General features: G+C 36.0%; 1 protein-coding gene across 4 annotated transcripts in view; it reads left to right on the top strand.

Annotated features, from left to right (window-relative positions):
- Window positions 1–19,870, top strand: part of OPA1 (OPA1 mitochondrial dynamin like GTPase) — a 53,426-nt gene that overhangs the window by 15,863 nt on the left and 17,693 nt on the right. For all 4 annotated transcript variants that reach the window (XM_037406264.1, XM_037406265.1, XM_037406263.1 and 1 more), the window contains 21 exons: window positions 1,896–1,949; window positions 2,973–3,077; window positions 4,044–4,130; window positions 5,040–5,153; window positions 5,479–5,559; window positions 5,958–6,032; window positions 6,341–6,412; window positions 6,558–6,657; window positions 7,163–7,293; window positions 7,824–7,896; window positions 7,984–8,056; window positions 8,809–8,924; window positions 9,522–9,586; window positions 10,211–10,287; window positions 12,772–12,937; window positions 13,461–13,613; window positions 14,229–14,337; window positions 14,979–15,058; window positions 16,185–16,325; window positions 17,578–17,694; window positions 19,014–19,107. In XM_037406264.1, the coding sequence (XP_037262161.1) occupies window positions 1,896–1,949; window positions 2,973–3,077; window positions 4,044–4,130; window positions 5,040–5,153; window positions 5,479–5,559; window positions 5,958–6,032; window positions 6,341–6,412; window positions 6,558–6,657; window positions 7,163–7,293; window positions 7,824–7,896; window positions 7,984–8,056; window positions 8,809–8,924; window positions 9,522–9,586; window positions 10,211–10,287; window positions 12,772–12,937; window positions 13,461–13,613; window positions 14,229–14,337; window positions 14,979–15,058; window positions 16,185–16,325; window positions 17,578–17,694; window positions 19,014–19,107 (2,083 nt within the window). The remainder of the gene's footprint in view (window positions 1–1,895; window positions 1,950–2,972; window positions 3,078–4,043; window positions 4,131–5,039; window positions 5,154–5,478; window positions 5,560–5,957; window positions 6,033–6,340; window positions 6,413–6,557; window positions 6,658–7,162; window positions 7,294–7,823; window positions 7,897–7,983; window positions 8,057–8,808; window positions 8,925–9,521; window positions 9,587–10,210; window positions 10,288–12,771; window positions 12,938–13,460; window positions 13,614–14,228; window positions 14,338–14,978; window positions 15,059–16,184; window positions 16,326–17,577; window positions 17,695–19,013; window positions 19,108–19,870) is intronic.

Raw genomic sequence — 19,870 nt, 5'->3', positions numbered from 1 at the left:
TATAATCCGATTAGAGAACGTACAGAATGTGACAGTTTTATGACAGTTTTAGCTTTTATTGGCAGCTTAAAAAATTTTAGCAATATTATGAATTACATGTTCAAAATACTGTATGTACTAACATTCAAAGCACACCTGAACTAAATGCTGATGTATATACATCATTCTAGAGCTGTCCGCTATTCTTGACAGAACTTGCCCAATTGTCCTTGTTAGAATCAATCGTCTAGTACTAGATAATTCATTTCAGAATTTGCAACATGTAGATGTGTTCAATATTTTTGTTTACTGTGTTTAACATAAATATACTGTACATAAAAGACAGTGCTCATGTGGTTAGAGATAATCTGTCTATAAGTATGTACTCCAAAGATGCATCAAGGCCCCAGAAGTACTTTCAGAAACAGCTTGCTTAAGAGCAGAGCGCAGGAAAATGTTAACCGCTTTGAAAATCTGCAGCACATGGAAACTGTTTTCCTTTTCTTTTCTTTTTTCTTGCTGCTTCTGACTCTCCCAACACCATTCTCTTTGCCCTTCTATTTTTATTTTCCCCTTATATCTCTTGAGGTGTTTAAAGTGTATGTATATGTAAATGTTTATTTACATATACTACCCTGTGGCTGCATGTGTCAAGTTGTCTGTGTGCTGAACTAGTCCTGTTTCTGATGCACTTTTGCTATTACTGAACTAATTAACAGAAATAAAAGGAATTCAGTTTACGGCACTTCCTCTTTTGCCGTTTATGAATAAGAAAATAATTTGATATAAATAGAAATGTCAGCTTGGATTGCGTTCTATAAAGTACAGGCACAATCCTGTACATTACAGGTTTAATAGCTAAATAATATCAATCACTATGAATAACTGCAGACTTTTTTCCTTGTTTAATCTGTTAACAATGATGGTGAAATTATAGTAACTAAATCGATTTGTTTCTAAATGACAACTGTCCTCTGCATGTTAGAGAACATGCTTTCTGATATGAAGCTAACTTGAGTTGTATGTTACATGAGCTTTGTTATTGAAGCTTTTACCTATACCATTCTTTCAGTAATTGTTTAGATTATATTTTTTCTCAGTTTAATCAACCATTAGGTGTTATGTTGTTTGTTAATATTTACATCATATGAATCTGTATTGCACCATTTATGCTTTTGTTTTTGTGTTATTAAAAGCGGATTGCTTTGAACTGTTTATTACATCTTGATGAACCGCTTTTAAGAATATTTGGTTAAGAATGGTTCTAATTGCCTGATCTTATTACATTTACGCCTTGAACATCAGAATGTTTTGTATTATATCCTAATTCTTCCAGTTTTTATGTAATTTAAATAATTTTAAAATAACCCTTCAAGACTGTTCTGACTCACTACAATTTATGAAGTTGTGAATTCATGCATGCTTAGGATTATAATTCTGGGGGAAAAAAATAAGAATCCCCTCGGAGATTCAGAAATAGCGAATACTCACCTGAAAGTAGTTGCTGTAGCAATCAGGTGTTTTAGTGATTATATCTCATTAAGATCATGCTAATTCAGGAAATGAACATACAAGATCCTGAAAGTTTGACCACTAAAATTACATTTAGGGCAGTGGCCAGAAAACTGAGTTTGCTTTTCCCTAAGCTCACTTCCCTAATATTAAGTCTTGAAGGGTTAATTTTTGCATTTGCATGTACTGGAATTCAGGCTGTTTTTTTAATGTGAACCTCCTGTTGCAGGTGGAACTTTCCATTAGCATTAAATCTCAGATGCTTAATTGAAGATTTTACCTGCTTTAAAGTGCATGTAAAATCAGTTTTCTTATGTGGAATGAACCTTTCCGTTTGTAATTTGGTTACTTGTAGTGGAGAAACTAAAGAATACCTTGGTAGCCATGACTATTTTTCTCTGTAGGTTTCTGACAAAGAGAAGATTGATCAACTTCAAGAAGAACTTTTACGCACTCAGGTAACTTTTATGAGTTATTGATGTCTTAAGTAGAGAATTATGTGCAGCAGACTCTGATTTACTAGACAGAAAGCACACCTGAAATACAAGACATTTGGTAAAAATGCAGTGCTTTTTTCAATCTTTGAGTTTATCAATGCAGAGTTGACTGTGTTGGCATAGACCAAAGGTCAGTCTAGTCTGTTCTTTATCTGACAGTGACTGACAGAATCCAAGAAGGGAGTGTAAGCATAGGGCAAATGTGTATTTGTGCTTTCCCAAAATACTTTTTGCCATCAATGCGATATATCCCTGAAATGTAAAGTTAGCCCAAGAGTATTATGTAAATACAATGGTGACGTTCCAGTATTTAACTTGTTAACGCATGCTAACCTTTCTCCTAACATTCTACAGTTCCCTTTTACAATATCAATGCTGCTAGATATTTCTGTGATAATCTTGTATGTTTAAATGACTCATTTGTTGCAGAAAGGAGATCAATGTACTCATTAAGGAGTTAGGTTTGTAATCCCTTAGTCTAGGAAACATAATTTCTAGTAAAGAAGCTCTTAAGTGCATTTGCTAACCAAACATCAGAGGTCCAAGACAAAAAATAGACATCATATGGGATATGTAGGGTGAGACATTCAGATATAGTACAGTGGCATTTAGGAGAACCAAAGTGTCTTTTTTGTTTTCTTCATCAAGAAAAATAATTGCAGTTACAATGCTGGACTTGTATATAAGCCATGCAGTGTTAATAAAAATCTGTTTTGTGAAGCAGTAAGCAGTTCTTTCAATTAAAACTGTTTCTATGATTGGACTATTTGGTATGAAAATTACTATGGGCAGATTAAAAGCTTTTTCTCTGCCCTCTCTTTGGTTTTAAGAGAACATTTCATCCCTTTAAGAAGCTGAAGTGGATGGTGCTGTTCAGAGTGATGACCTTTAAAAAAAATCAAAAAATAATTACAGCTATGGGTAGGTTGTGTACAGGTACTATTGCTGTCATTACAAAGGTATATTTGTACCACTGTTTTGTAGCTCAAATACCAAAGAATGCTTGAGCGATTAGAGAAAGAGAACAAAGAATTAAGAAAATTGGTACTGCAAAGAGATGACAAGGGGATCCATCAGAGGAAGTTAAAGGTACTTATGTGTTACAAATCAGCATAAAAATATAATTATACTATGGTTTCCATAATGCTCTTCTAAATAATTTTTGTTAATTCATATATGAATTTTTAACATTTGTTATAAGGTATCTGCTAATTTTTTGCTATGTTAAGGCTTTTATACATTCTTTTTTTTAACTATTTGACTTTTGGAAATGGCTTCAGTTGAAGAGCACAAAAGGGTTACCAAGTCTAACTAAATAGCTTGCCTAAGTAAGTGGGAAATGTGGGTTGTTTTTTTTGATGTAGCTTCACTGTTTTTGCTAGTAAATATGCTTCCAATTCTTCTTACGCACAGTCTGATACCTTTGTGCTCTGTCATGGGCCTTGCTGAGTTTGGTAGGAATATAGTTACATGGGGTCGGGAAGCATGTTTTAACGGTGGCTCTGTATAAATCCAGGGAGATTGAATTAAGCATGCTTTTGCTTTTGTCTGCCAGCATCCTGAGTGTTTTGTAAACTGATGTTTTCTGCCTTTCTGCATCACTTGCTGACCAATATGGATCACCCTCTCTCCTCTGGGAACTGGAAAATAAATTCTTACTTGTATAGAATGAGGTTGATAGTTCTATACCATTGTTAATGCTTACTGTTCATCAAGCTGGAAGTGTAAGTCTAGATGTTTAATGGAAGACATTTAATTCAGCTTCTTAACTTGGAAACTGAAGTCTGAGCGCTGTTGTTCTCTTGCTGTATGTAAAAGCTCTCGTTTTGCTCCTTCAGCAAGATGCATCTGCAGCTGTAGTGTTTTCATACACAGGAGGCAAGGGGTGACTTGGTGTTGTACTTCATAAAACAGACATCTGTGCTGCAGTATAGACAGTTTAGTTTTCAAACCATCAGGAGAGAATAAACATTTATACAGATGAAATAGTCTGAAACCCAGTCATCATTCTGTTAATTAGCTGGCTTTTCTCTCTACTTTCTTTTTTTTTGGTAGAAATCCTTGATTGATATGTATTCTGAAGTACTCGACATCCTGTCTGATTACGATGCCAGTTATAACACTCAAGATCACCTGCCTCGAGTAAGTAAATAAAATATTCAAGGTTTTTTACTGAAACATCAGTCTTGCAATTGAAGAGAACATTTAGTTGTATTCCAGAATAATCCAGAGGTAGCGCTAGGCTATTTGCTTGCAACTCCAGGGATTTTGCTTAAGATACGTTCTACATTTTAAATGCAAGAGTATTTTGAGAATAACCAATGTAACCATCTTAAGCCTGTCTTGGCTCATATATAAAACCCTGACTAGATACAGATACTGCCGCTGTGCTCAGCTTTTCATTTTAAATGTTTTCAGTCAGGGCACCCCAGCCTTCTCAGCATTGTAGCATGACTGTTGTTTCCTCATGTGTGGCAGTGGAGCTGAGAAGGTGCAGTGCCCTGGCTAACTCCCCGCAGTAGTGCTGCTGTTGGAGGGAGAGAAGGGGTTTCGCTGGCCTGACTGCTGGCGTAGGGGAGAGCCAGCAATGCGTCCTGCTTGCACAACCACCTGTAGTGCTACTGGCTTCTGTAGGAAGCCAGTAAGATGGGGTAAATGATGGCAACTACATCAGAAGTCAGCCTTCTCCAGGCAGAAGCAGCATCTACCACATGAGCAGTCGTCAGTGTTTCGCCTGCTGAAAGGATTTTGTATAAGGAGAGAACTGCCTGCCACGAGAACAGCAAGCCCTTCCTCCCCCTTCATTAGGTGGCCTGGCAGGTGAGGCACATAGGGTGCTTTGTGGACTGTGCTGTCTTAAGCACAAGTCAATTTTTTTGCATAACTAGAAGTTATTATTTATTCAAGGATTCCATATTTAAGCCAATGCACTTATTGTCAAACGTAATAATAACCAGTGCTGCTACAGATTAACATCTTCTTAGTCAGTTTTTGTTTAAGCTTCCAAAATGTCCTGCTGAAAGCCAGTGGCTGTTTAAACTTTCACTTAAGGTCGTGGTGGTTGGAGATCAAAGTGCAGGAAAAACCAGTGTGCTAGAAATGATCGCCCAAGCTCGCATATTCCCTCGAGGGTCTGGGGAGATGATGACACGTTCCCCTGTTAAGGTAAGAAACATAATCTCTGAATCTGCATTTGCCGTATTGTCCTCCCTCGGTTTATGCCATTTATTGAGGTATACGTGAACATTTGTTTATAAAATGGCCTCTAAGCAAGTTGTTGCAGTCAATGACAAAACTTCTGCAGGCCTATATATGACTCATATATAATATCAGAGTAGTAGCAGTTCTTACTGTAAGTAGTCCTGTGCTAAAGTAAGCATTACATATAGTTGTATGTCTGTAGTGGAAAGTGTACATATGCTATGTACTTCTCGTGTTTCTCTTGTTTTAGATTTACCATACTTACCTATATAAGGCTTTTACCATTTAGGTAACCCTCAGTGAAGGTCCCCACCATGTAGCTTTATTCAAAGACAGCTCTCGGGAGTTTGATCTGACCAAGGAAGAGGATGTAAGTAGACTGGCAGATAATGTGACCTTTATTAATTCTCTGAAAAATGTTGTGTCTTTGTGAGCTGTTAGCCTGTGTTTAATTAGAGTGAAATATGTTTAGTGCAGCAAGGCATTATACTAGTTATTAAAATATCTTTTAATGTGGTTTGTGGCTGGCGCTGAAGTGGATAAAATGTAGGAGGAGCTCTTGTACCAAGACATTTATTGGAATTTGAAGGGGTCTGCAGGTAATCTGTCATTTAGCACCCCATTTACCAGACTGGTTGTTCAACATCCATTTGAGATAGTATTTATAAGCAGAGATCTTAATCCGTAAGTAAACTGTTTTGCTTACGTTGGTGATTTTTCTTCTGTCATGATTATAAGGAGACTGATATTTTGCTTTTCTGAAAACAGCTTGCAGCTTTGAGAAATGAGATAGAAATCAGAATGAGAAACAGTGTGAAGGAAGGGTGCACTGTTAGCACTGAGGTAAGACCTGTCAAATATTTAGTGGCAAATATCTGTACATGTTTATCTGTTGTAAGTAGTTTTTAAATAGGAGACTGGTGAATCTAACATTTTGCACTCTACAAAGTGTATTTGGACTGTTAAAATCAGTGTTATGTCACAATTATGTGCATGTAAAATTGAACTTCCTATTTAAAAGTACAGGCCGTTGCTTGTTTAAAGCATATGTGTGTGTCAATATGTGTTTATATAATTTTATATATGGGTGCTTGTAGTTACACACACCTACTTTGTATGTATAATACTTTAATTTCAATTTTACTTCACAGACAATCTCCTTAAGTGTGAAAGGTCCTGGTTTGCAGAGAATGGTGTTGGTTGATTTACCTGGAGTAATTAGTGTAAGTATGCAATAAAAAAATAAAAGATCTTTCAAGACATGTAGTAAAGTAGTATTATGGGTGAGAACATTAGCTGTTGGTTTTTTGTTTTTTACATGTTTTCTTTTTTTCCTTTAAATATATATCTCCGTATACATATTAAAAGACTGTGACATCAGGTATGGCTCCAGATACAAAGGAAACTATCTTTAGCATCAGCAAGGCCTACATGCAGAATCCTAATGCCATCATCCTTTGTATTCAAGGTAAGAAAAGTCTAGATGGTTACAATTGGATTTTTTTTTTTACTTGTGATCCTTGCATTACTCTAGGGACTCTCCTGATTGTACTTTTTCTTCCATTTGTGGTAATTTGTATAGTGTACAAAAGCACATGCTGTGGAATGCCTATTTATAAGTTAAGATACCTTTGGTATCTGTGGAAAAAAGCAACTTTTTGATAGAATTTTTTTATCACTAAAAAAATGGTGATAATAAAATTCAAGGATTTCTTCAAAAGTGTTTTTGGAGGCACAGGCAATAATAGAGCTTAATATTCTGAGTAAGCTCATACTTGTTCAGAACTTAGACAACTACAGCAAATCAATTTTTTTTTTGTGATACTGGGACTGTGTGTACACAAAAACTGAATATAAGTTTAGCTGTACTGTTTAAGTTGTAACATGAAACTTATTTGATGCATATTGTATCTTCAGTACTGCATGTAGATTACATAGTCCCTAAAATATAACTTTGGTTTTGTTTGGTTTAGATGGATCAGTGGATGCAGAGCGCAGTATTGTCACAGACTTAGTCAGCCAAATGGATCCCCAAGGAAAAAGGACAATTTTTGTGTTGACTAAAGTGGATCTTGCTGAGAAAAACGTGGCTAGCCCAAGCAGGGTAGGTTGAAACTATTTTTCTCATATAATGATGTCTGAAGTCACACATAGAAAAATACTTGAGAAGCTGTCAGAAATATTGGACCTCCTGCCTGTTCTAGGTGGGGTTTCTTAGTGCTTATTTCTGTATTCAGTATGATTTTTTTTCATGTAATTGTTATTTTAATCTCAGGCTTTGCTTTCAGTGATGAGCTACATGACTTCAGTCACAGCCCGGCTACAACTTGCTGTGATACTGGTTTCTTTCATGCAGGTGACCTGACCAAGTTCCATTTCCTGAGAAGGCTTTAGGATATTCTGCAAGAGGCTTTTTCATACTGTTTTGTGTTTTGCTATGTTATGCCTTATTTGGCTTATGACTTTATATCTTTTTTCTTTTAAATATCAGTAGAATGCATAATCCTATGACAAACTGCTTTTTACAGTAGTCTGTGCATAGGTACAACCAGATGTGGCTTTAAAACTGCACTGAAGGAAACAATGTCTCTGTGCAAAGTTAACTGCATTATTTTTAATCCTTCGTTTTCATAGATCCAGCAAATAATTGAAGGCAAACTCTTCCCAATGAAGGCTTTGGGTTATTTTGCAGTTGTTACTGGAAAAGGTAAAGAGAGCTATGGCTCTGCTTATTTTCTCCTTGATAGCAGAGGGAACTGAATGGAACAGTTGCAGCATTCCTTTCTTTCTCCAGGAAACAGCAGTGAAAGCATTGAATCTATTAAAGAATATGAAGAGGAATTTTTTCAAAATTCAAAGCTGCTAAAGTATGTTGCTATTTATTCCTTTTACTAAAATGAGCCTGTGTTGGTAAATGTTGGCATCAGTTTTTCTTGTTGAACTTTAAAAAAAGGTTTGCAGTGTGGAAACAGTATTTGAGATTTAATCTCCTTATATTATATTCTTGAGGTGACCAAGTTAAGTTAGCCTGGTTTCCTAATGTGTGCTGGAAGTCATTGGAGAGACACAGGCATCTTCAGGCAGCAGTTGGTTCCACTACAGCTCTGAGCCTCTCTTCAGAGGTTTCTGTGTCTCTTCATTGGCTTGAGAAGAACCGAGTTCCCAGGCTATGTCTAGGCACTTGGTACAACTGGAGGAGTGAATCCAGCCCAAATGTGAGTTGTAACGCCTGTAAACATTGGTCATCTTGGTGTGACGATAATGTATTCAGAGGGTTAGCTTGTGCATTCTGCAAGTGCATTGAGCAAAGTTTTGATTTCATAGGCTTGTATTTCTCAGGAAAGTAAGATGCATGGTCTTTGGGACTGCAGTACCTGCACTGCAACCTCTAGAATAAAAAAATATTTTGGGGGGGTGATTGGGTTTGAGGTTTTTTTCCCCTTTCGTGATTATCTGCATTGAATATTCTGGGGGGAATTGACTGGAATTTGGGTTAGGTGCACATTGACGTTTTATTCTCTGCTATAAAAAGCAAAGCTTTATTCTTGTGAGGAGATAATGGGGGCCAGAAAGCATGGGAATGAATAGAGGAATTTCCTCTAGCTGTCTTTCTTTACAGGACATGTATGCTGAAGGCACACCAGGTAACAACAAAGAACTTAAGTCTTGCTGTGTCAGATTGCTTTTGGAAAATGGTGAGAGAATCTGTGGAGCAGCAAGCAGATGCTTTTAAAGGTAAACATCTTCTCAAAAACCAAGTGAAAGTTAACTTACTGTTAAACAGTTAGTTCTTCCACATATGTATAATACTGTTTTGCCAGCATGCTTGGGCAGTTATGGTTTATATGAGCATCATTTCTCATGAATTGGTAATTGCCCACTTAATTCTTGACAAAAAACACATAAAAAGTAATTCGCGATAGGAAGTGCTCGCTTGCTCTAAAAGCCAAAGGAGTAAACAAGTAAGAAGAAAAATTCTGTGTTTTGTGGGCAAAACACAGTTCTTCCACTTGATTCAGATGTTTAAAATGGCTTCCTATATGAAGATACCATCTGATCAGCCAGGCCAGGACTGACTTGTACAGAGCTGGAAGCTGAAAGGTTCTCTTTCCAGTATGTTTTTTCGATGCATGAATCCTGCATTTAGCAGACAGAGTATCTGAGCTAGACAGCAAAAAAACTCTGCTCATTTGCAGAGGCACCTGAATTTTTTGAAGAGTTTGTCATAAGCAAGATTTGGGGCAATTTTAGGAGCTTCTAAACTTCCAAGATGATCATGAAGTACATATAGGAAATTCAGAAATACTAAGGCCTTGTTTCTGTTGCTTGCAGCCACACGTTTCAATCTTGAGACTGAATGGAAGAACAATTACCCCCGGTTGCGAGAGCTTGACAGGGTAAATTGCACTACTGCTTTAATTTGTGTGCTACAAAGCATTGAAGATTATGGATTAAAATTTGTGCCATTTAATCTCATTCTTAAAGAGTTCTTAAAGTACTGACATTTTAAAGTGCGAGGACCATGTAAATTATTCTAGGGGAAGGAAATACTGAACTCTGTTTTATGAAATAGTGTGCTTAAAAATTATGATACTTCAATGCTTAACAAGCCCTTCACTCTTCTAATATACAGCTAACTGATGTAACTTGCCCACATGAATAGGTCAGTGTTTCTGTGTGATCATGACTGAACTGGCAAAGAGAAGTTACATTCCCTGATCTTTCAGACAGAGTAACAAAACAATTTTGATCCCATTCCCTCATTCTTTTGTAGAGATCCTGAATTTTCAAATGCCATTCCTGGCCAGAGGCATGCAAGGGGTGGGTGGGAAGATGTATGGTAAACCAGGGTAGTTTCTGACAAGCACATACCTTGTGGTCGTGTTCCAGACAATGTTATCATTTGAGGCTTAAAGGCCATAAGAAAAAGGTTTTGGGTTTTGTTTATTTTCTTTTTTGTATGGAAACATGATCAAACTATATTTAAAATTTTATTATTTCAAATTTTTCCTTTTACATAGAATGAACTGTTCGAAAAAGCAAAGAATGAGATTCTTGATGAAGTCATAAGTTTGACTCAGGTCACACCAAAGCACTGGTATGGTAATTATATTTCTCTTTTGTTGTTTTTTTTTTTTTTTTTCTTAACTCTCACAGAAGCTTCCCTTTAAAATATGAAGAATTTTAGTAAACAAAATTCTCAAATATAAATAAGGAACTGTTTTTCTTAGGACAATATATTATGTCCTTTGTCCCTGTAGAAGTAATCTGTTTGTTTATAATTCTGAATTAGCAAATACTTGTATAATCCCTCAATAAAAATTTTATGGTATCAGTTTGTGTTTTGTTCTGTTTGTAAGGCAGACATAGATGAGAGAGAAAGAGCTTAGCCTAAGTATTTTAATGGTGTAGTATCACTGCATAGTAAAGTCACGAAGTTGCAGGCTGAGAGGAGAACAGCTAGTGTAAAGGATTACTTTGACAGCCTGTACCATAACTAGAGAACCACAAAAAAAATCTTTAATGCCTTGGTCTTCAGTGACCTGAATTGAACTGTTGTTTGGTCATCGATTGAAAATCAAGATAAAATGTCTGGCTCTTAAGACATTAGAATAATTCTGGGCACGTGGGTGTGTTCAGTGTAAAGAGTTGTAGGCAGTGTATTAGCCTGAAGTTAAGTTCTAGTCAAAATGTCTTGCAGATTTACCATTTTGGTATTTGCTTCTGTTTGTTGTGTAATAGATCCTGAAGTACCCTGGTCCTTGTCTAGTCTGCTTGCTTTTCTGTTGTGGATTGGCTGGGAGCATAACATGAATGTTTCTTTGTGTTTCTTTTGAAAGTTAAAATGTAGTGGTGATTCTATTTTATAACACTAAATGAGCTATAAAGTAAAACTGGAAACTAAGTCATGAAAAAACCTTCTTCTGTTAACCATTATATGCAGCCTAAAAACAGCAGTGCATTTGATGATTCCACATGTTTTATCCTGTTAAAATTTCCGTTCCTTATAATTAAGTTTGATTGGATGAAGCAAAGCAAAAGTGTATTTTTATTGACATATCAGTAAAGAAGGAATGAGATTGCATTTGTTCTTAACTGGAGGACTGCCCTTCTACAATGCATTTGTAGGTGGTAAAATCAATAACAGACTGTTTCCAGCACACCCTGTAAGTGAAATAAATTTGCCACATCCCCAGTTCTTTTAAGGGTCACCAAGAATGATCAATAATTGATCTTTGTTTGAGCACTATTGAAAGCATCCTATTTTCCTTAAAAAGCTTTGTTAAAAATATTTTTTACTGCTGTCAATATTAATTTTAATTTATAGTGAATTCTTTTAACATTTAAATGCTTAAGTTCCTTTTATATTTTATATAAATACTTTTATTACCCTAGATATACCAAAGATCTGTTTGAACTAGTGGAAAAACTAGCGGCTTTGATCCCCATTTATACTGGTATGTCAAAAGGACAGCTTCAGAATCTTTAAATATCAAAGAGGATGCTTTAAACACAAAAGAGAAATTTCAATTATGCCATTGTTGGAGGGAGGAGTGACATTTATGAGAAGTTATTCAGTCTTTGTCCACAGATGGCCCAGTTAGACTGGGGAGGCATTATCAGGGTGAGGCTTGTGTCCTGAACTTCAGCCCATTTGGAAGAAAAGGGCTTATGTGAATCTGATAGTCTTGTACCACCGGAAAAAGGCAGGTTTTATTCTTCGGCTCTTTAGCTCTCACCATTCTACCAAATCTGGCATTCGTATGACCTGTTGGTAAGCTCATTTAGCATGCTGAGCTGGCAAAAAATTAACGTGCAAGAAACCCACAAACCTGTACTGGAGACTCTGGCAGGAGCAGAAGCAGCATGACTGCCTCTGTGGGTACTGGCTGCATGTTACACTGGCTCAGCTGAGTTGTCTCACTGCAGCTGCAAAGTTTCCTGAGTAAGTTTATTGTCATTTTAAAAGGTTAAATTTAGGTTGTGTCCATTGTTACTTCTTGAAATGCATCACAAATAGGGAAGTGGTGCTAAGTTTTATAGTGATGCGGGGCATGTTTGTAAATTAATGTTAATATACATTTTGGTAAAAGGTTGGACTTCTCAACTTGCTTCATTATTTATCAAATCTGGGAAAAATTCACTGAACAACCCAGATGGAAAAACTACAGCATGTTCCAACAAACAAATCAGAATACTACAGAAACAAAACCCACTTGCTTTTTTGGGAGTGTGGACTTCAGTGAAATCATTTCAATGCTTTACAGTCTGCCCTCCTGCCATTTCCCCACCTGCTGTGCATATGCACATACAGCTGTGCATGGTTATATTGGTTTAATTAAAGGCTGCAAGGAACTGTTGAGCAGTGCAGTGGCAACCCGAAGAGATGTAGGGGCCAACTTGAAAAGGTGTACTTGTGTCCTTAGTTCCAAGCAGATTTTGGTTGAAGTTGTGTCCTGACATTAAGGAGTATTTCCTGTGTTCTGTAGTCTTACTTTCTCTGTTTCTAACAAATTGAATGCATACCTGTTAGATGATTCTGTGTTGGAAGCTATCATAAGTGTTACAACTTCCATTTTAGGGAGGAGATTCTTCAGAAAACTTTATGGGAGAGGGTATCTACTCATGTGATTGAAAATATATACCTTCCAGCAGCACAGACTATGAACTCAGGGACATTTAACACCACTGTGGACATCAAACTGAAGCAGTGGACTGACAAGCAACTGCCTAATAAAGCAGTAGAGGTGAGAATTCGATTATTTAATAAAATAAAATAAAACATCTGTGCAAAGCCTGTGGAAATGAAAGCATAGCTCCAGAGAAGCAAGGTGATGATCTGAAGGGCTGACTGCCGTTCTTCTAACCCAATTACGTGTCAGAAAAGGCTGGCAAGATCTTGATGTTGATAAGCATGTATAGCAGGAACATTGATTTTGCTCTTCTGGTGAATTTTTCCTATTAAAGACCAAAACCACCCTTCTTTTAAAAGGTTAAACAAACCCCTCAGCTAGGTATGTTTATATTTAATAGCTCTATGCAAGTTTAACAGAATTCCACTTGCTACAACATAGCAAAGTTTAGTGTTGGCTTTATTAGTAATGGATGAGGCAGGAAAGGAAAAGTCAATGTCTTACTCTTAGGCTTGTACATTGTTTTCAGAAAGTATGCAAATTTTCATACTTGCAAGAATTGTCATAACTGTGCCTCTACCAGCTGGTGCATGGTATATTGGTTCATTTCAGTAAGCATTATTTGCTAACTTTCTAGGTGGCATGGGAGACTTTGCAAGAAGAATTTTCCCGTTTCATGACGGAACAAAAGGGAAAGGAGCATGACGATATCTTTGATAAACTGAAACAAGCTGTCAAAGAAGAAAGTATTAAACGACATAAATGGAATGAGAGAGCGGAGGATAGCCTGGTATAATGTAGTGGGTTTTTTTTGGATTGTTGACTAAGTGCTGTTGAAATCTTTTTACTAAAGTTGCATATTCAGTATTTTTGCATTCTGTTAATGTAAACATAAAATAAGGAGATGTGTCCATCTCTCCTTTTCTATATAATGTTTTAATTCAGTGTTTCTCAATTCATTTTATTATTATGTTTTGTTAATTATTGCCCTAAATAACATCTCACAAAATTGGTAAGGTAGATTCAAGAAAAAGTCCTCCACAGTCCACTGGCTGCCCAAGGACAGCCTTGCGAGAATTGTTTAATATCAGCTTATCTGTTCTGTTAAGTATAACCATATAAAATAATGGCATTTCATTACCACCTTTGATTCTGTAATCTGGAGGAATTTCATATTGTTTGCTGTATTTTTTACATTATTTATGCTAGGCTATAGAAGAGAGTCAAAGGCGCAAGAAAGTATTTTTCATAGTGATTTGAAAAGGTGCTTCTTGAATAAATCCCATGCGCTCAATACTTGCTGGTTTTATATACATCAAAAAATGAAGAGAATGCCAGAAATCTTTTTTCACTAAATACTGAATAAATGATTTATTGTGTGCTAAAATGATGTTCTGTATTTCAGCGAGTGATCCAGCACAATGCCTTAGAAGATCGGTCAATATCTGATAAACAGCAGTGGGATGCAGCTATTCATTTTATGGAAGAGACGCTCCAAAGTCGTCTCAAAGACAGTGAGTTGTGTGATGTATTCCACTCTTGTGTGCTATTTAATCTGGGCCACTTTCCAGATTTAGTTCACTTCACTGCAGTGCGGGTTTTTGTATCAGCACAACTGAGATAGTGGTGACAATTTCAAATGGTATCGATACTGATAGAAATGTTTAACAAAATACAGCTTCAAAAGCTAGTGCTCTTGCAGTGAGGCAGCTGAAAAGTAATAGAGATCTGTAGTCAAAAATTGGTACAAACACACGTAGAAGAATAGGATAAATTCAGGGAATGTAGTTAGTCCATTTATTGTTATTAAGCATAATTAATTTTGATGCAAGTTGCAACAAAGTAAGATTTTTATTTTTTTTTAAACACATGACTTGGAACCTGGAGGGCTATTTCAGTGGGGGGGTGTTACATTCTCTTTTTTTATATACTTCCTTGAAGTATCTACTGATTGGCTGTCATTTTTAAATTTTAGTGAAAGACATGAACTGTTGCTGTAAGTAAAAGACATCTGACTTAACATAAGATAGGCTATACTGAGTCCTTAGATGTAAAATGTCCTTTCTTCCATTCCTGATCCTTTACCTAATTTTAGAACTATAAGTTTGGCTGGTTATGTTTTGAGTGATACTTAATATCATGTTTCTTTTTTTAGCTGAATCTGTTATTGAAGATATGGTGGGTCCAGACTGGAAAAAAAGATGGTTATACTGGATAGGCCGCACCAAAGAACAGGTAAAAGGGGAGGAAAAATATAAATAATTTGTAGTTCACTACCTTTAGAAAACTTTGGTTATTACTGAGTAAATTTTCAAAAATACCAACCCTCTTCACACTATTTAGCAATACTAAACTCTTTACTTTTAATCTTCATTGTTTCAGTTATTACGCCACAGAGAATTCCATATATGTTTTTCATATTGCAGATACAGTGGTTTGTAAACTGTTCTCCATTCTTCAGCTGAATTATGTCTTTACTATTATGCCATTGACCTGAGTATTAAAGTTCTTCCAGCAGAAAGAAATTGATAAAAACAGGGTGGAAACTGGGCTATTCTCTTCTATACTTCATAAGCCTGCCTCTTAAGCAGAAGTCACGTGCAGTCTCCTGTCATGGTCCATTTGGATTTCGTTAGTACGTGATACCATTATCAGTAGCATTCTAGCCACAGTTGTATCTCCTGATTTACTGTTTTCATCATAACCTCTCTTTTTGTTTGCTCAAAGCTTTTGGAACTTTCTTTTGAATTTAAATAGCACCTTCCGTTCAGTGCCCAGAGAAGATGGGCTTCTTATGTTACTTTTTCTAGATATTTCTCAAACTGAATCATACTTTAAAGAAGTAAGTAGAGTTTAAAAGAATACAGTAGAAAGTAATTGTTTCAGAGGAAGGAGTTTTACAGTCAACTGTATACAGCCAGTATGGGAGAAAGGCAGTGACTTAAACCTATCTTACTTGAATTCAATGAACAGCAACTTAAAAGTTATGAATCCATGGAGTGTTCTTGCTAGCTATTACGCAAAAATTACAATTCTTATCAGTGTTACAGGTGATATGTGAATGCGAACTCTCCTAGCAGATGTTCATGGGGGGAAAGGGAGTCTTAACAGCTACGATTTCATTATTTTTTTTCTTCCACCCTTCTCTTCCTCTTCTGCATTTCTGTGCTTAATGTGAAAAACTGGCAGTGAATTATCCATTTAAAAATACTGTATTTTAGATATTTGCACAAATACCCTTTTGAATCACTTTAATAGTTGTGTCAAAGGTATTTTCTATTTAAACAGGTAGACTATTGAGGAGGTGCTGATGATCTCTGAGTCTGTGATAATTAATTCTAAGTCATCACTCTTATCCTAGAATATTCGTAATGAAACAAAAAATGAACTTGAGAAATTAATCAAATGCAACGAAGAACATGCAGCTTATCTAGCAAATGATGAAGTGACGACTGTTAGAAAGAATCTTGAAGCAAGAGGAATAACAGTGGACCCATGTCTGGTAAGATGCTGAATTGTAACAAAACATATGGAAGCCCCCTGTGAACGTTTGAATGTGCTTTCTAGATGGTATACAAAAGACTCCATCAAAATACTAAATTTGTAGTCCAGATGTTTCCAAATGAATTACTAAATGACTCTTGCACGCAATTCACACACTTCTGTTGGCTGTCAGACAAATGCAGTACAACACTTTGGAATCTTGTCAGTTTAGCCTGAAATCAGAATCTGCTGAGCAGATTTTCTCGCCTGGGTTATGACAAGGCTAGTTTAAAACTCTGGTTCAGATGGTTATATAGTGGACTTGAGGTCTCTGTGAGCAAGATACAATAAAATCATATTGTGAATTCCTAAGTGTATTTTGGTGTGATTGTATGCGCAGTTTGAAGTTCATAGGTATGTTGACGAGAGAGAAATTTTGTAAAAATAATTGAAAAAAGGTCCTAAGGGACTGTGTTGTATGTTTAAAATGTTCTGGAAAATTATTTATCTCACTTCAGTGTAAGGCTTTTAATCATAATTAGACCTTTTATCTAGCTAAATGTAAGATTTTAAATAAATGAGAAATCAAAAATTAATAGATGTGGATTTCCTTTAATAGTGATTTATTTTCTGTAGTACCTTTGGCTACCTTTTCAACATGAATGCATGTACTTACTCAAGGTAGCAGTGTTATTTAAATACCTGCTGCCATTTCCTATACAGCACTTACCTTACCTTTTTTGTAAAGATCAGAGTAGTGGTCCACACCCTCTACATGAGGAGACTGACTTAATTTTGAAAAATTGGAATATTAATAAGCCTAATCAAGAAAAGTTACAAATGTTTTTTACATGACTCATTTAATGTTTCTCTAGGCTTTAATCTGTTTTAATTGATAAAATAATGGGTACCACTCAAAAATATTTTCGTAGTGTTAACATGAAGATTGCATCATGCCAAGGGCAGAACAGTTTGTCCTGTTCTGTAGTATATAATTTAAATATTTCTGGTTGCAGGCAATATTTTAAAGCGTCCCGTTACATTACAAGCATGGAATATTTTTAAATTGACAGTCATTTGTAATGTTTGCCAAATGTAACTAACACATTAATCATATCCCAGTTATAGACAAATTGCTGAAAAATATTTAAATGTATGTTACGTGACAGTGATAGTGGAATTTGGAGTTACTTTAAAATTAAATGTGATCATTAAATTATGCCCAATAGTGATTGTATGTATTTAGTCAAATTTAAGTACTGTTTTCCTAGATTAAAGACACATGGCACCAAATTTATAGAAGATATTTCCTGAAGACTGCTTTGAACCACTGCAATCTGTGTCGAAGAGGCTTCTATTATTATCAGAGGCATTTTGTAGACTCGGAGGTAAATTGAAGAACAGATGTGTCCTGGTGTTTTGCCCTAATATTTCCATCTCAGTTGAAGAAGAAAATTCTACAAATGCTTTAAACTAGCCTAATCTTTTATGTCCTTTACCTTGAGATACCTGGTGATCTTCGATATGTTTTACATAAGGGTTGTAATTGATAAAATGTCATCTGGTGGTAATTAGATAAAGTGACCACAAGGTATCAGCCATGATCTAAATGTTACTTACCAATGTGTATTGAAAATACACTGTGAAAAGCAGTATTGTACAACTGTTGATACCTTGTTGGTATTAGTTTCTCCCGGTTTCTCATTGATATTTATTTACCTCACTGATATGAAAACCCCAGAAAACATTAAGTAAGGAGTTTTTATAGGATAAGTGTAATATGTGATTAGAGTTAATGCTTGGAATCACATGTGACCAACAGAAGAAAACAAAAAAATACGGAGCTTACAAACAGATCTTTTAAATAGTCTTTAACGTCCCTTCCAATCCAAACCATTTGATGACTTTCCAGTTTTGTAAACCCAAGCTTGTGCAACAAATGACAGTATGCATGGAATTGCACAAAGAAAAGAATATACAGTTTTCTTACTGTTATATTTTAAATCAAAAAGAAATTACTGGAAAGGTACAGCTCCTCACTTTCTGTGGAGTTTTCTTTTTAATGAGAAACAATGAACCCAGTGAAGCTAGAAATCTTTACTACTGTGGAAATACCTTTGCCTATAAGAGGTAAGAGAGAATGAGATCATAAAGGTGAGAGCTCTCTCTCTGTGACACTTAAGCTGTGATTTCTGTTACTGTCTTTTTAAGGTGTCCTAATGTGAAGTCAGTGCTCCCTCCTGCTTTCCTTGCAGGTGTAGAAACTGTCTCTTCTGTTGGTAACAAATAGAACCCTTGGCCCAATAATGTCTTCAGAAGCATTTGTCACAACACAGAGTTCAGTTGTGGTCTTTCTATGTGTTTGCTATGAACAAGTATGGTGTCAGTGAGCATTAAGTTATACCTACCAGCCTGTGTATGCTGTGTGCAAATTGTTTTTCCGCGAGACCTCTTCATACTGCTCTTTCTGTTGAAAAGAGGAGATGTAAGGGTGATGCAGTGTATTAAATAAGGCTGACATGATTCTTGAGAAGTAGTTTTGGTGTGCTTCCTTGTTACTTACTGCACCTATTCTGTGGGACTTTTGTGCAAGGTCAGGATATGTATACATGAGTTTACAGTTGCCACTAAAAGTGTCGAGATTCTTGTGGATGTAGGATGCTCATCGGATATCAGAGGTCTGACACTACAACTTGCCTTGTTTCAGCTTGAATGTAATGATATTGTCCTCTTCTGGCGAATACAGCGAATGCTGGCAATTACAGCAAATACACTGAGGCAGCAGCTTACTAACACTGAAGGTAAGGCTCAGAGTGAGTTGAGGTGTTAGAAACAAAAATTTATTTTGGAGTTTTCTAATATTCCTCTGCTGTGTATTCCTTTCATGCTTAGCATGGCTGCTTGAATTTTGTGTCCTGGTTAGGTAATTAAAAGATGCAGAGCAAATAGAATTTTACATTCTATTTACATTAAATAAAGTGTAAATAAAATGTCAGTTAATTAACAGTCTGCAGTTTAAAATATTTTCATCTTGCATGATGCCAATTGTCAGTACCTTTTTCCAAGCAGAAAGAATTTCAATAAATAGTGACTGTATTCTTTTTTTCTCAGTTCAGTCTGGCTGTAGGTTTTAATTTTAAAAAGTTTGATATTAAAAATCAATTCTAATGGATTTTTTTTTAAACCATGCAAAATGTGCAATGTAATGCCTAGAAAAGCCTATACAAAAGCAGCTTCCTTATAAAGGATTATTTAGTAATCGGCTAGTACCATGGTACAGCTACTAATGACAAACTTTGATCTCTAAAATAGTTTTCAACCTGCTTCTTGTAGAAGGTGCAAGTAATAGTTTTGAACCTTGTCATGTGATGCAAGTTACCCTCCTTGGAGAAGAAATTGCCCCTAAATGTAGAAAGCTAGGTCCTGCCTCTTCAAACCACCTACCTCATTGACAACTGCTGGGCTGAAAATTGGGAAATTTCATTAGGAGGTAATCCCTCTAAGTATGAAGGGCAAAGATGTGAGGGTTGGGATGGACATAATACTGCTTTAAAGAGCTTTTGA

This window comes from Falco rusticolus, chromosome 13 (genome assembly GCF_015220075.1).
Source record: "Falco rusticolus isolate bFalRus1 chromosome 13, bFalRus1.pri, whole genome shotgun sequence".
NCBI lineage: Eukaryota > Metazoa > Chordata > Aves > Falconiformes > Falconidae > Falco > Falco rusticolus.
This window is presented reverse-complemented; position numbering and strand designations above follow the sequence as displayed.